General features: G+C 34.2%; 1 protein-coding gene across 8 annotated transcripts in view; it reads right to left on the reverse strand.

Moving 5' to 3' along the window:
• The window catches only part of LOC129806592 (homeotic protein spalt-major), a 171,015-nt gene extending 161,291 nt beyond the window's left edge, over window positions 1-9,724 (reverse strand). For all 8 annotated transcript variants that reach the window (XM_055855292.1, XM_055855288.1, XM_055855290.1 and 5 more), the window contains exon 1: window positions 9,314-9,724. In XM_055855292.1, the coding sequence (XP_055711267.1) occupies window positions 9,314-9,437 (124 nt within the window). In that variant the 5' untranslated portion in view covers window positions 9,438-9,724. The remainder of the gene's footprint in view (window positions 1-9,313) is intronic.
• Window positions 9,725-13,040: the final 3,316 nt, after the last annotated feature.

A 13,040-nucleotide genomic window follows, 5' to 3' on the forward strand; every position in this document is an offset into this window, starting at 1 on the left:
TTGTAAGGAATTTTTGAATATTTTATACGGAAAGTCTTAGGAAAAAAAGTAGATTTTCTGCAACGGCGTATACAATCTGCGAAGGAGGATTTCCACCGTTTGCCTTCGGAAGTTGGTCACCAACGCTAAGACGACGGTGGACGCAATAGGGGGAAAATCAATCACGACAATTTCAAATTAAATTTAAATATAAACAGCAACTACAGAAAAGTTCTAAAATTATGTAATTTGTTATCTCAAAGCAATAGTGGTCCCAATTAAACTTGTTGAAAGATTTAAAGACTCTATAAGTTAAATAAGAATTAAAAATTAAATTCGATCGTTTACAGAACTACTACCACTATTTGGTATACAAAAATACCAAATAATGATTTGGGGATTATATTTTTAACTAAATATAGAACATATCTCTTAAGATTTCATTCATTGGTGTTTTTCTCTTATTTCAGAAATGAAATATACCGTTTCTAACACAAAGAATAATGGTTCATCTATTCATTTCAAAATTGTCAATACTCGAAGGAATTAGCTTTAAAATGAAGGATACAAATTCCATTTCCGCTGATTTGAAAATTGTTTCATTTCAGTTTAGAAACTGAAATAAATTTTACACTTTAAAACAAAAAAAAAACGCGTACAATAGAATATGAACTTCAAAGACTAATTTTAATATTTGTACCTTGCAAGATTAACCTTTTGAGAACAATTTTCACACCAGTAAGTAGTTACCCAATAAAGTTCCTCTGATAATTCAGAGTTATGTTTTACTTAAATATATTAGAGATTTTTTTTCCTTGGGTCACCTATAATAACGCACTTGTTTTCAAATGGTTAAGATTTATTGAGGAGATTAATTAGTCATTTTTGTGAACGTCTGTGCCGTAAATGCGGATGACAACCCAGCTTTTCGTAAGCTTTTCTTTAATTATAGCACTTATGTATGATCTTTAGATCATCCTAAAGTTCCCTTATGGTCACAGAACCACCCTTGACCCTTTAACGACGAGACACTCTTTACGGACTTAAAATCAATAATAAAAATTAAACTGGAAAACATAATCAATGATAAGTCTTACATCTAACCTTGGAAAGTCCAACACAGTCTAATTCGGTGTATTTTGTGCTTCTATGAACGATAGGGATAAAAATAGCCCAAAAATTAAAGTAATTTTTCTGACAATACCAATGAATAATACTTTTCACCCTAATGAAAAATATTACGTATGAGTATTTTAGTTTTAATTGCTAAAAGGGTTTTGCTTAAAAAAAATTGGAAGTATAAAAAATAAATAAAATCAATTTATGAATTTGAGAATTTAAATATTTACTACATAGCAAATAGCTAGAGACTTGCACAAAATATTCTAAATTCTAAGTTATTTAAAAAAATAACTTTAGGTAGTCAGGAAATTTTTTTATGGGACACTGGTGTTTTAATCGTCCTTAAAGGGTTAAGGCCTAGAATTAAAGTAAAGCTTGCAAAAAACAGAAGTGTGAAGTTACCCTCATTATGCAAAATGTCACCTGCATCTACGGTATCTTTAAGAAGAATCTCTTATCAACATCATTATGTTCTTGATTGAAGTTGATTTTAAATTATTCGATCCTAAATATATATTAATGAATTTAATGATCGAAGGAACACATATTTGACAGGGAACAGTACTTGTAGGCAGTTAAATCAAAATTCAAGATTCAAGATTCAAGATTCGAACAATTTTTTTTCAGTATCTTTTTAATGAGTTTTGTCCATTACGATATTAAGCTAGTGCAATGCCTCAATTTTCCAGAAAAGAGCAATGGTTCAAATAGATTGAGAACAAAGAAAAAATGATTTGTTCGATACTTGAGTCGTGCGAAGGTAACGCGCTTTCCCCTATATAAAGATAAGTGTTTAAATTTCATATCTCAAATAGAATGGAAAGAATTCCAATAGATTATGACCTTTGACACATAAGTTCTTAAAGTACTAATAGGTATTCTTTTCACCGTAAAATCCTAATTTTTATATTTACCTAAGTAATAAATTAGGAAGGGTATGTTTTACAGCTTTGAATAACAGAATTTCATTAATAAATTTTATTCGGATTGGTGAAGATTATCCATAAGTGCTAAAAAATTAAAGAAAATCTTACGAACAGCATGCTGGCAAAGTCACCCCCGAAGACCAATCACTCGTGTATCTACGGTAAATTTTGCAAAACTTCCATAATCCAAAGCTTCAAAACCTTCCTCATTATTATGTTTCAACTCTTTAAAGACGAGTGGGACATCGGTGTTCCAAAACCAAATCCAATTTTTTCAACTATAAAAAGTTGTTTTGCCCTCTAAATAATCAGAAAAAAATGATTTTTGTTTTCGGGACACCGGGGTGTTCACTCGTCCTTAAAGGGTTAAAGGATAAAACAGAATTCTTGCTTTGTAAAATAAGAGAAGAATCGAAATTTTGAAAACCGGGTCACTTCCCTTATAGGGGAAGGCTTTCAGTCCTTGCACATACCTTGGCTTTGAGTATTTCATATTTTTCCCATATTCTTTTAATGAATTTGATCTAATCGCAATATATCTTAATTGGTAGTCCTGAAAAAAGGAAATGTGTGGCTTAAGACTGGCTATTAAAATATTTTACTATTAGGTCAGATTCATTAATGTTAAACCTACCAAGGCCCTGTCAAATTGACCAGTTTAAAAACTTTTTAAAATTAATACATATCTACACGGTACAATGTCACTATCAAACTTTATCAATTTCTTGAAATATGTAAGTAATATATTTTTCAGTGTTTAGATTTTCATTATTTAATCTTTTCCAAGAAAAAAATTTTGAGTATCCTACCCAAGCCCCTGTCAAGTTACCTGAAATTTGAAGCCACTTTCTCATACTTCGATTTAAATTTATACGTGATTTTTTTGCACTCGCGACCGTTACGCTAAATATCTAAAAAGTGAAAAGTTTTTTCGCATTATAAGATACCTTACCGTATGGAGGGATAAAAAATATACTAAGTTTTTGTTTAAATACATTTTTCCTCGGAACGCTGTCAGCTGAGTCCGAGATCAATTTAGGAAATTGGCTTCAAATAGCTCCATATAAAAATGCCACCTTGCCAGGCTCTTGATCCTACCACACCGTGGTCCGTTATTGATCGAGCGCAATAGGAAAAAGGACCAAAAACGGTTGGTAGGTTTGGCGTTAAAGGGAATATGGGAAAAATTGAAAGTGTTCAAAACCAGAATATGTGCAAAGCCTGAAAGCCTTCCCGTATAGTTTTTAGTCATCTTAAGGTCATCTTCTTTAACTAAATACTCAAGCATTATAAAAAAAAACACGATTAGCTTTAAAGCTTATCTCGATACGATTTATTATTGTACAAAATACTGAAATAAAATTCCGAAAATTGACATCTCAAGCATAATGCAAAAGCATTTCAATTTCCCATCAGTATTAGGTTTCTTGGCACTTGGTTTAAGTTTCTTCAGGCAATTTGTGGTCAGAGGAGAGTATGGGAGACAAAATCGGAAACAGTAGCGTTTGACTTCTCAGCAGGAATCTCACCAAATTTTTAGGTAAATCTTTTGAGAATCACACACCAAGAGAAATTAATTCATTTCTGGAGTTGAAGATATTCTTTTCATGGTTATTTTATGGAACAGGTTCCTTCAATTTTCTTATCTTTATCATTTATCGCACCAGCCTCTCACAGATGGTATATTGAGGAATATTTACCAGGAAAAAAAAACACTAATATGAAATATGACATTTCTTGTCCATCCATAAGGTTAAACATTCCAATTGATAAGGTGGAGGAAGAAAAAGAGTGGCAGAGAAATATAATAAAATAAGAAATATTTATGGCATATAACTTTTAAAGCATTTCTTATCGATTTCATATTAAAATTTTGAGTGGTTTCTGAGTGAATTTTTAATTTCTCTAACGGATCTTACTTTTTGAACATTCTCTCACACTACATAACATGGGAAAGCGTTCACTTTGCGGGGATATAGATTGGTTGGAAAAAGCACGTCAGTCAGATATGGTGTGAATATAAAATTAAAATTGCCACAAAATGCAAATACAATAAATTTAATTATTTAATAAGGCACGAAGAAAAATGCCATACAATAAAATTTACGGCTTTTATAGGCAAAAGAAGTCAATAGATGAGTGAGTGAAGGAGATAGTGAGACTTGTAGTGCTTCAGAAGACTGACTGTGTGGCTATTTGCTGAGACAGCTTGTTCGGTAATTGGATGAGATTGGAAGAACAAGATCGGATCGCGGCGCGCGTAAAAACTGCCACCGCGTCAATTGAGGCGGTAGTAAGTTCCCGGTGACGATTTGAATAATTTATGGTCCTCACTTCATGAATGCTGTCTGTCGCCGGTGTCGCTTGCTCTCTCCATCTCACTTGCACTCCCGCCTTTTCTCACCCTGTCCACATCATTCGCTATTCACACTCGTTCTAATGAACTGACTCTTTTACATATCATACCCTCCCAACATATGCTCCCCTACCCCCAATGGTCCATTGTGTGAATTGATTGAAAAACAATTTTCATTGTAATACCAGCAAAGTTCATCCGAAAAGCATTAGCTTTCCCATATCCTGGTCTCCATCATCCACTCCTAGCGACATATCAGCAAAAACTGAGAAATATTAATTTCAATTAAGTTCACCTGACTTGTCCTAAAGTGCTCTCTTGATCTACTACACTGACCAATTGTGAGAGAAATTACCACCCATGGAGATATATTCTAAACATATTTTAGCTATACTTAAACAATTAACTCCATCAGCTTAGCATTACCTATTTATAGGGGAGAGCAGAGAAATTTCGTTCATGAGTTACGTATAAACAAGAAATTTTACAGGATTAAATTGTACAGTCTTAGATTTTTTTAGTATTCAAAATTTAATATTAGACAAATTTAATTTTTTATTGTAAAATTTTTGTTTTCTTAATTGGACGTTTGTTTTTTGCAAAAGAAACTTTTATTTATAGGGGTGTTTGTGTTATTATTTATTACGATAAAACAAAAGGAACTACAGTAAATTTCAACAAATTTGCTCTAAAATCAAACGTGAAAATTGTCAACAAAATTTTGCGCTCGATTGAAAAGAAACCTATTGAGCAAGAGTCTACTGTAGAACAATGTAAAAAATGCTAACATTGCCTGGTATATTAAAATAAATAAAAAATATTGCTTTTAATATACACAGAAAAAATATTTTGTAAAAATGTTCGTAAATGTTTATGAATTCCTATGGGGGACTTACAAAATGCTCGTAAATCGTATAATCTACATAGAAGTTCGTAAAAGTTTGTACTTTTTCACAAACATTGTTAGTAAATTGATCACTTGACGAGTATTTTTTGTACTTTTACAAACATTTGTTCGTAAATGTTCGGAAATACACAAAAAAAATGTTCGTAAAATTTTGTCATTTGTTTGTAAATTTTTGCCAGACAAACAAAAATTTACGAACAAATACGAACAAATGACAAAATTTTACGAACATTTTTTGTGTGTTTACGAACATTTACGAACAAATGTTTTTAAAAATACAAAAAATGCTCGTCCAATGATCATTTTACGAACAATGTTTGTGAAAAAAAAGTACAAAGTACTACGAACTTATTTGTGGGTTATACGATTTACGAGCATTTTGTAAGTCCCCCATAGGAATTCACAAACAATTACGAATATTTTTTTTCTGTTTATTGAAACAGGGGCCTCTCGACATTTCATTATTCCATACGTTTTTGCATAGAGGCACTGAAGACTATTGGCAAGTTTTTTCCTAAAGAGAATTGACTTATCAGTCTGATATATTTCAAAATTGTGCATGAAGAGCTATCTAAAAATACATATTTCATGGTGCTCGCCGAAGTAATACAAGAACTACGAGGAAATTTGTTTAAGTCGCGGTGCAAGAGCTGCAAAATTTTTACAAGGAAAAGTGAAAAATATCTTCACTTTTTATTATGCTTAATGGGCCCCTGATTGAAAAAATATATTTATTAGACAGTATAAAATATTTTTAAAGAAAAGTATAAATTTTTGTTAATCACATTACCCTTATACGGGCTCCAGACCTAAGGCTTAGCCATATGGCTTAACTTCTCTTATTTCTTATCATAGTCAAGATTTTTTGGAAACATATGACTTAGGATTGAATATCATGAACTGGATATAAGGAAATGAATATAAGAAACTGCGCTAAACCTCAGGTCTGAAGCCGGCCTTAGTTTTTATATAAATTAGATTTTTTGTAGATTTTTCTTACTTTTTGGAAATATTAAAGTTAAAGAGATTTAGAAAATGACCCAACAATATTATTTTGATAATTGGTCTTAATAAACGGATAACGGAAGGTACTTTTGTCCAATCGATATTTTAAAATTCAATTGCACCCCTATTAATAAAAAAAACTGTCATATTTATATTAATTTTGTAGTTTTTCTTATTAATGTTACTTAATATTATAAAAACAACATTTTAGAAGTTTAAATTCTAAGTGAATGCAAGTGAAATCTTTGACACTCAAATTGAAATGGGTTCCATTTGTTTAAAAGAAGAACAGTGCGAAAGAGTTGTATAAACATATTGTCGCTGACACCTCTATCAGTAATTCTTTTAATAATATGGAAACACACAGAATATACAATAGTTGCCGATTTAGTTGACAAGTTACGATAATTGCTGATTAAAGTGACGATATGCAAAGCTTTTGAATAAGAAAAAAGATCTGTTCTAAAAGATGTAACGGAGCCATAAGTCTAGAATTTTTTTCTGAGGTCTGAGGTCACTGATTACTCTCTATTCGGGGATCTCCGCAATAGGCAAGACTGTTGGGTCTTGTCCGGATGAGATCTCTGACTCGGCTCTCACCGTTGTGAGTTCGAGTCCCGCCCGGTGCAAGTAATCTAGTAGTAGGAATATAGTAGTCCGTGATTAAGACCTTTTTCGCTTCTTTCAATTTTTTTCGCTACAACGTTTCGGGAACACGATGTCCCCTTTATCAGTTCTACGAAACATTTTGAACAATTTGGTTATACTTTTTTAAAAAATAATTTTGGCATTTTCAAAGGAAACTTACATAGAATAATTAAGGATAAAACACGTAAAGCATATTTGAAAATGTTAAAATTCTTTTTTACAAAAGCGTAACCAAATTGTTCAAAACGTTTGGTAGACTTGATGAAGGCGACATCGTATTTACGAAACGTAGGTTGTTCTAGCGAATAAAAATTGAAAGAAGCTAAAAAAGGTCTTATGGTGCTATTCCAATGAAAAAGTGACCATGTTTTTTTTTAGCACATTACTGTTCTCAAGTACTAAAAAAGACCATGTCTGTTCTCATACGTCATATCAAAGAAAATAATGAGTAGAGAGAGAATATTAATGCTGCGCGCCGACTTTTCACCACTGAGAATTCACGGGAAAACTCATGAAAAACCTGGGAAAACTCGCGGTTGAGGCTAAAGTTGCCAACTCCCGACCATCCAACTGCATTACGCCACCAAGCTGACATGACAGGTTACTCCACACTGACTGAATGTCAGATGGCATTGTGATCGGGTAAAACTTTGCTCTGAGGGAATATTCGAATTCGGATTTCTGTTGAACTTTTCTTTTGTGTCGGTTCCTGTAATGACTATTTGGTGATTTTGAAACATGACGAGGACTGGAGAAAATATGAAGTTTTTGTGTAGAGCGAAGAACCTTACACCTTGTCAATCATGATTAAGAAAATGTAGAAAATACTATGAAAGTGAAAATATTAAATTAATCTTGTCGATTTCCCAACCGAAATCCGAATTCGAATATTCCCGCCGAGCAAGCTTTCACCCCGATCACAATACCATCTGATATTAATTGAAATAACATGTGGGAACAGTCATGGTCTTTTTAGTACTTGAGAACAGTAATGTGCTAAAAAAAAATATGCTCATTTTTCATTCACTGAGAGAAATCCGAAAAAGTTAAAATAACATTCCGGAAATGTTAATTTTACCCTGCAGTATTGATCCGAAATTGATGTAAATATTACTCTTTTTAGGTGTATTAGGGGTTAAAGTAATCCTTTTTCGTGTTAATTTTGCCCTTAAAAAGATGTAAAATTAACATAAAAAATGTTGATATATTTTTACACCTAAAATGTGTTAAAGTTATGAGGAAAAAAAGTTAATCGCACCCTCTTTTTTTCAGTGTTGGAATAGCACTATTAATCCGTTTTCACTAAATATTGCACTCTATGAGATCGTACCTAATCGAACAGAGAGGTTAAATTATGTTTATGCCCTGGACACACTTACGACTTAAGCCGAGAGACGGCTTAGTGGAAAATGATGGAAATGAAGTTTAACCATTATTTCAAATATAATTATGCTAAGTCGTCTCTCGGCTTATTCTCAGGTCTGTGTAGGCCTTATAAGCAGTAAGCAACTAAAATTTTATTTCCTTTTTTTAGGTGTAAAATCTAGAAAAAAAACAATTTCAGAGTCCGGAAAAGCCCTTCCTTCCTCTATTTTTTCTTCATTTCATAGACATCTTGTAGGAATTTTCTTTTCACTTTAATGCACAACCATTGAATCTGCAGGAGATTTCAACTGCAGAGTCCAATTTAGTGCTATCGACCTAGATTTTTCTTCACACAGCCCAAGACTCAATTTCACCTGCCGTCGAGTTGGGCTTATAACAAGAAATCACACCAAAAGTGATCCCCTTGTTTTCCTCATGCACCTTGAGGATTGCCATGGCAGCATTGCGATATGGGTTCACATTGAGCAGTCTTGGGCAGTGCTGATAAGACGTGCACTCGATTGAATTTACAGCCCGCGAGGACTCGCTGGGCAGCCTTGAAAGGCAATCCATTGGCATTACGCGGCCACGGAGGTGTATGTATGACATGGGAAATGACTTATTGCCGCACAAGTGGAAGTCTGTAGCGCGATATTGTGAGCATCAATGCGGAAACAGGTTTCCAAGTGCCTTGTGGTGGACTTTTTTTTATTTTGGATTCCCAACCTCACCGAAAGCTCCTCAGTCCACCATACATTTTGTGAACACTTTTATTGGTTGTGTTGAGTGTTAAATGCGTACGCTAAAATAAATAACATTTAATTCGTTCTGAATAGTTTCCACCACCACATAAATATTCATTTTTCCACGCGATAGAACTTTGATGATATATGGGAGTTATTTGCATATGGCCTCAGTAAGTTTCAGTATCGGCAACATGAAAATGATAAGAGCCAGGAGAGCCCTGATGGAATGGTAGGGTGATGGGGTGAGAAGTTGTCTTACCGTTTTCTATGATGGTCTCTTTGGAGTCGTCTGGGACCTTGGTGAGTTTGGTGGAGTCTTCTGTGGTGGGCCCTTCCTCGTCATCCTGAACACGGATTGGACGGGACTGCTTCCGCCGAGACATGGTCAGAGTCTGTTCTTTATTTGCCACTTTTGCTGATTTTCACAATTTAACTTTTCAATAATCACTTGTCTTGAAGTCACTGGAAGGTCCATCTTCCCTCCATGACACCTTCTTTAAGCACTTGAGAGTTTTTCTTTTTCGATCATGGATTAATTGATCACTTAGCACATCACTATAATTCGATAATCTTAAGATATCACTCAAAATTCTAAGATACCCAGCTAAGATCCTAAAGATCTTTCTTCAGAAAATAAATTAAACATAGTCTCTAAATAGCAACACCTCAGAAATTCTATTGTAATGGGGGTAAGAAGTCCGAAATTCCGAGGTGAAGTTGAGATAAATCTTAAGATTTATCTAGAGCGAGCAATCGGTAAATTGCAAAACGGAAGAAAGGCGCGCTTTCTGCACATTCCGTCGGTAAGTGAGTGGTCGAAGAATGACTGGAAGATGGAAGATTTCCTCATGTGCCGTGGCACTGTCCGGTGGGATAATTTCTTTGAATCGGGAAATTCCACCACACGGAATGCGGTGCTGGGAAAAACTTGGGAAAATATCTGTCGTGGTATCACAAAGGAGATGAAATCATAATGGGGGCGCGCTCCGGGAAAAATTCGTCCGTTTGAGACACTGTTTAGCGCGAGCACTACCACCGAGACAGATTTTTCCAACCGTGGAAAGGACGGTTTGTTCTCCGGTGTTTGGTGTTACACCGGGCCTGGGGGAATTTCTCAAAAACTCACGGGTAGCACGCGAAACGCAATCCGTGGCGCATAGGCCGAAGAAGAGCGCGCAAGATGCGGCCTCTGACGGCTCGGAGCAAGTCCAGAGAAGTGGGGTACTCTTTTCCCGTAGATGTTTCGTGCAGACATTGGGCGTAGCCGTTGCCCCGCTCCGACAACCGTCGCGAAGGGGAAATCACAACTGGTTTTAGTCGAAGGGGAACTTTCTCCTCTACCACTTCAAATCCCAAACTGAGGTATATAAGAGTAGCTGAGGAGTATTGGAAAGTCAGGGAATATGCAGCTCATGGCTTACCTGTAGTGGTATCCCATTTGCTATATACAAAACTCAAAGTACACTTCTCGCCTCATCCTCATGACAAAAACGGATGAAGATGGCCAGCATCTTCAACCATATGCAGCATGATTCTCAGGTGCTTCAGGAAACTCTCTTGCATCACTAATCCAGAGATCCTCTCAATCCACAAAACATTCAACATCTTCAACCGAAACATCTCACTGGAAGGCATTGAGCAATTATTAATTGCAATTATTTCACACATACCGCCCCAAGAGCTGGGATGTGTCTCCCAAGTGTCCAAGAAAAAGAATCCCCGACCAACTGATGGAAAGTCTGGAGAAGATCAACAGAGGCGCACAGAGACACGAAGGTTTAAAAGTGCACAAAAGATGGACTTACAATGGGTGAGTTAAGCGTCTGGTAAGACGTTTTGAGGCGACAAACCACCCAGAGAATTACAATTAAAATAACTTCTGCAGCGGGGTGTTAATTCGATTTACATAAAAATGTGGATTTAAATTAATTCCCACGTCAGACTTTTCCACATCAACGAAGACTTTTCCAACTGATTCACTACCACCCGGCATCGCGAGATGAACTAAAAGAATTCATCATGAAGATTTGTCTGACATGACAATTTCATCGAATTAACACAACTCTTGGAAAAATTAGGAAAAGTGTTGCATTGAGCCAGCATGTAGACTCCGCATTAGGGCATCTTAATCTCCAAAAAGACCTAAAAATACCTCTGATGGCTTTACTAACCCAAGATAGACACAAATTTAACGATAGACATGAATTTTAAAATAAAAATTAACAGTTTTTTGAATTGCTTAAAATTGTTCTTTTTTAAGTTCTAGGTATAAATATATACCCTTTTATATTTCACTAAACCTCATTTAAAGGCTAACTTAATTTGAATAGGAAAAAGGAAATTGTTAAAGATATTTCAATACCTTTTTTAAAGGTTGCAGCAGAATCGTAAGTATTTTGGTCAAATGGTAAGTAAAAAGAATCAAAAATAGTAATTAAAAAGTGCAAATTAGGTAAGTAGAAAACCAAAACTGGTAAGTAAAAACTCAAACTTGGTAAGTAAAAATTCAAAATTGGTAAGTAAAAATTCAAAATTGGTAAGTAAAATAATCAAAAATGGTAAGTAAATAAATCAAATTTTGTAAATAAAAAAAAATCAAAAATGGTAAGTAGAAAAAGAAAAATGGTAAGTAAAAATATCTGAAATGGTAAGAAAATCTCAAAAAGTAAGTAAAAAAAGCAAAATTGGTAAAACAAAATTTTTGGAATTAATCACAGGAAACAGACTAGGCTTTTGCTCTTTTCAGCGATTTTCAAAGAAGCAATGGAAAAGTCAATATGACACCTTCATTGCTTTCGATTAGATCACTCACTGAGAACAGCGCCATCCAGTGTAAGTAAAATGTCGAAGGCGGGAAATATTTTCAGTTGTTCAAAACAATGTAGTTCACATTATTCACATGTTTTTTATACTAAACTTTAATTTCACCAACGCCTATACTCATTTTAAATATATTTCAAAAGTTTTCACAAGTGTTTTATGAGTAAAATTTCCTTTGTTTTGATTTTTCCTGGCATCAGCTGATTTCAATGGTGGTCGATGAAATTTCGAACAATGAATTTAAATAAAGGATGTTAACGGACTATGTGATATGGAACTGTCAAGAAAAGAGCAATTGAGTGGGAAATTGGTTTTTGCTTTTTGTTCAAGGTATTTATATTTGGCCAATTTTACTAGCATATCATTTTCTTTTTAAAGAATATTGTCTCAGAGAACGGAATAAACATCAAGTTGATGCAAAAATTGGTTTGATGTCGCAATTTTTTGAATATTTTTTCCACGTGTAAAAAAGCAATGAAAGCGTAAAAAAGCAATGACCATGTAGAAAAGCCTAGTCTGTTCGCTGTGAATCAGTATCGCCTGTTGCAGCAAAGGGAAATTTTCTGTGTTTTGGGAAGTTATTAGTTCTGCCCTACTGTGCTTTGGGGCAAATGAAAATTTTCTATGTTTTTGGAATTATTGAGTTTCGCGTTTTGCAAATTTTCTGTGCTTTGGGAAGTTATCAGTATCGCCGGTATCGCCTGTTACAGAGAAATTTTCTATGTTTTTAAAAATTATTAGTTTCACCCCGTACGGTAAGGGCAAATTATTTGGAAAAAGGGAAATTTTTGGACAGTTATAAAATATATTACTGCCATTTGTACCAATTTTGATTTTTCACTTACCATTTTGATTTTCTTATTTACCATTTTTGATTTTCTTACTTACTAATTGTGATGTTTTACTTACCAAATGAATTTTTTACATATCGTTTTTACCAAAATTCTTACCAAAAATATTTTAGCGTTTTTTAAATTCGTTTTTCAAAATATTATATCAATGCTCTTATTAGGGAATATTCTATTTTGGTCAGGGATTTTAGTTAAAATCCCCAAAACCAAAATCTCAAAAGCCAAAATTCCGAATTAGTAAAAGTGTAATAACTACTCCCACGAATGCACCCGCGCTTGTTGGGAGCAAATGTAAATTTTCCGTATTTTGAGAAA

The sequence above is a fragment of the Phlebotomus papatasi genome, chromosome 3, assembly GCF_024763615.1.
Source record: "Phlebotomus papatasi isolate M1 chromosome 3, Ppap_2.1, whole genome shotgun sequence".
NCBI classification, from domain to species: Eukaryota; Metazoa; Arthropoda; class Insecta; order Diptera; family Psychodidae; genus Phlebotomus; species Phlebotomus papatasi.